The sequence below is a fragment of the Oratosquilla oratoria genome, chromosome 10 (assembly GCF_046742065.1).
Source record: "Oratosquilla oratoria isolate Oo_2021 chromosome 10, ASM4674206v1, whole genome shotgun sequence".
Lineage (NCBI taxonomy): Eukaryota > Metazoa > Arthropoda > Malacostraca > Stomatopoda > Squillidae > Oratosquilla > Oratosquilla oratoria.
This window is the reverse complement of record NC_134786.1, coordinates 6,677,155-6,680,969: the sequence shown is the minus strand read 5'-3', so window position 1 is coordinate 6,680,969 and position 3,815 is coordinate 6,677,155. Positions and strand designations below refer to the sequence as shown.

Sequence of the window (3,815 nt, the reverse complement as noted above, 5' to 3'; positions counted from 1 at the left end):
ATTTAGGCATACGAGACAAAAGGTTAATTCTGTTTTGGTTACGAGACTCGTCTCATCCGGCCGAAAACATCTTCAGTTCCTCGTGCTTGCTGGTACTGCTATTCAACATCCCAATGCAACTGTGAGAGTGCAAAACGACTCGCTACGAGTCTCACCCTTGTTCCCCTTGAACACCTAATAGAGTCCTCTACCTCGGTGAAGGACGAATATTTCTCACTTCATCCTTCGGCATGAATAGTCTTACCTTTAAGTTAAGACCACTAATCCTAAAGTACCCTCGACAACCCTGTGGCTGGTGCCAGGTGTGAGGTTTGCAAATCACCGTTTCTCTTACCATGACTGATGGCAGCAAAATACAAAAGGTTCCAACGTCCTGTGCCGAGCTGTGTAAGGATTTCATCGAACTTGCAACCCATGGCGACAAAAGGAAACCTGAAACTTTATATACGATATCTTTACTGATACTTTTACAGTGATGTAAAAGCATAATTTTATCATAGAGTACTATAATCAGTCACCTATAAAACATACCTCACGCGTTACAAATCTCACGGGTTCTGGTCTGGTCATGAAAATTTCAAAGCTGATTCACCGTGATCTCGCATGCCATTCAGAAACAAAAGGTCCAACCACGCACCGTGATCTTGCAGGATTCGTCTTGTAAAAAATGAAAAACATGATCTTCCATGTAACTCGATTCATACATATTAATCATATATCAAGGACAATAGGTCTTATACTGAAGTGGACGACCCCAAATAAACAAATAAACAAACAAATAAATGAATAAATAAATAAATGAATGAATGAATAAATAAACAAGTAAATAAATAGATAAATAAACAAACAAATAAATAAATAAATAAATAAGTAAATAAGTAAATAGATAAATATGTAAAATAAACAAAATAGATATATAAACAAATAAACAGATAAACAAATAAACAAACAAATAAACAAACAAATAAACAAATAAACAAATAAACAAATAAACAAATAAACAAATAAACAAATAAACAAATAAACAAATAAACAAATAAACAAATAAACAAATAAACAAATAAACAAATAAACAAATAAACAAATAAACAAATAAACAAATAAACAAATAAACAAATAAACAAATAAACAAATAAACAAACAAATAAACAAATAAACAAATAAACAAATAAACAAATTAATAAATAAAATGAAATAAGACTGTACAATTCTATTTTCCTCCCTTTGAGAAAACAACCAATACCTGTTCTCCCTTTTCTTTCACTATTAGCAGGTGACGGGAAAAAAATCATGTCCTTACATAATATTACACATATATAACGAGCAAAATAAACAAGGTCATATCACTGTGCTTTGCGTATACGTAACACTCACTAAGGATCTGGTGATCGCTGATATTTGATGTACGCGATTGCCATTCTTATGTTTATCAAAGGTGCACGAGTTGATGGTTGGGAGGTTGCTCTGGACCTCCATGATGCCTTTATCGAACGCCTCTTAGTCGACGCTCCCAGACGGAGGCTACTTTGATAATGAAGTGTTCCTTCCAGTGTGGGCGCAGGTCACTGTGGAGATCGTGGTAGTCGCAAGAGAGGGGGGTGACGAAGAGTTTCAGGAGCGACTACGCGAACCACGTACAGGACAAGATCGACCTCAAATTAGAGGTCCCTCCTCCAGTTCATTCCAGTATGGGCGTAGGTCACTGTGGAGATCGTAGTAGTCGCAAGAGAGGGGGTGACGAAGAGTTTCAGGAGCGACTACGCGAACCACGTACAGGACAAGATCGACCTCAAATTAGAGGTCCCTCCTCCAGTTCCTTCCAGTGTGGGCGCAGGTCACTGTGGAGATCGTGGTAGTCGCAAGAGAGGGGGGTGACGAAGAGTTTCAGGAGCGACTACGCGAACCACGTACAGGACAAGATCGACCTCAAATTAGAGGTCCCTCCTCCAGTTCCTTCCAGTGTGGGCGCAGGTCACTGTGGAGATCGTGGTAGTCGCAAGAGAGGGGGGTGACGAAGAGTTTCAGGAGCGACTACGCGAACCACGTACAGGACAAGATCGACCTCAAATTAGAGGTCCCTCCTCCAGTTCCTTCCAGTATGGGCGCAGGTCACTGTGGAGATCGTGGTAGTCGCAAGAGAGGGGGGTGACGAAGAGTTTCAGGAGCGACTACGCGAACTACGTACAGGACAAGATCGACCTCAAATTAGAGGTCCCTCCTCCAGTTCCTTCCAGTATGGGCGCAGGTCACTGTGGAGATCGTGGTAGTCGCAAGAGAGGGGGTGACGAAGAGTTTCAGGAGCGACTACGCGAACCACGTACAGGACAAGATCGACCTCAAATTAGAGGTCCCTCCTCCAGTTCCTTCCAGTATGGGCGCAAGTCACTGTGGAGATCTTGGTAGTCGCAAGAGAGGGGGTGACGAAGAGTTTCAGGAGCGACTACGCGAACCATGTACAGGACAAGATCGACCTCAAATTAGAGGTCCCTCCTCCAGTTCCTTCCAGTATGGGCGCAGGTCACTGTGGAGGTCGTGGTAGTCGCAACGAGGTGTAGTTTAGAATCAGAACGAGTAGGCAATGGTTTGTGGGGAGGAGGCGAAAGAGCTTCTGGTCAGTCCTGGTAATACGAACACTTCATCAAGACCCACGCTACCGTTGATACACTATTTCGCTGTTGACGTTGCGAGTCTCTGCACTAATGAGAAAACGTGAGACACATTGGACGAAGCGGGACCTGGCTTGCCGCGGTGATACAGAAGGGCGCCCTGCAGAATACTGTACAGGCACAAAATATATGTAAACAGAATGGTGGGGAAGGCTGGTGGACCCGACAGGGCCTGTTAAATCTTGTTGAACGCTTGAACGTGATCCAAGGTCCAGTGAGTGGATAAGAGATTGGATAAATGAGTGGGTGAGTGGGTGTGAGTGTTTGTTTGTTTGTTTCTTTGTGTGTGTGTGTGTGTGTGTGTGTGTGTGTGTGTGAGTGTGTGTGTGTGTGTGTGTGTCTGCGTTTGTGTGTGTGTGTGTGTGTGTGTCTGCGTTTGCGTGTGTGTGTGTGTGTGTGTGTGTGTGTGTGTGTGTGTGTGTGTGTGTGTGTGTGTGTGTGCGTGTGTGATGGGGCAGGCTGTATGCACAAACTCTTTGGGGAAACAGGGAAATATGAATCAAACAACATATATGTCACGGAGTAGAGGAGCGGGACCAAGAATACTTCGAAAACGTGGAATTAAAAATGAAAACTTTTCTTCGATGATTATATTCTCACTATATAGGAACATACGGTAGAATAAAAAATATTCCGTTGTAGATATATATATATATATATATATATATATATATATATATATATATATATATATATATATATATATATATATATATATATCATATTGTCCTATTGAAAAAAATATATAAATGGTAGTAAGAAGCGTGACTGAAGGACCAAGGCATCACAGACTTTCCTACCTCGCCGTGCACTGAAAGAGTCATTCAAGGAAGAATTTGCAGGTTGTGCAAACGTGTCCTCACGTGGTTGTCAAAGCACAGCCTACGATCTTGCCACCAGCACTGAATGAAACAAACAAAGTGTTGCTTGGGCGTTATCTCACATCATATTTACATGGCACCTGATTACATACATTTCTGCCATCATGATTGCCTGCAATACATAATAAATTGATAACAAGGGCGGTTTGGGGTAAATTGCCTTGCTTAGTACTCTCTCTCTTTTAGCAACTTTGATGCCATCAGTCATGTCGCAATATGTTACATACCTTCAGACCACAAGAACTGCCTGCATCCTGAGTAGGCCACG

The 3,815-nt window shown here is 42.0% G+C and overlaps 1 protein-coding gene across 3 annotated transcripts in view; it reads right to left on the bottom strand.

Moving 5' to 3' along the window:
* Nucleotides 1–3,579, bottom strand: part of LOC143029053 (organic cation transporter protein-like) — a 32,807-nt gene extending 29,228 nt beyond the window's left edge. The window contains exons 1-3 of one of the 3 annotated variants that reach the window (XM_076191394.1): nucleotides 3,467–3,579; nucleotides 532–657; nucleotides 335–438 (exon numbers count right to left, since the gene is read on the bottom strand). In XM_076191394.1, the coding sequence (XP_076047509.1) occupies nucleotides 335–416 (82 nt within the window). In that variant the 5' untranslated portion in view covers nucleotides 417–438; nucleotides 532–657; nucleotides 3,467–3,579. Of the gene's footprint in view, nucleotides 1–334; nucleotides 439–531; nucleotides 658–1,374; nucleotides 2,255–3,466 lie in introns of those variants that run through there. The other 2 variants (XM_076191395.1, XM_076191396.1) reach the window with 2 other exon arrangements.
* Nucleotides 3,580–3,815: the final 236 nt, after the last annotated feature.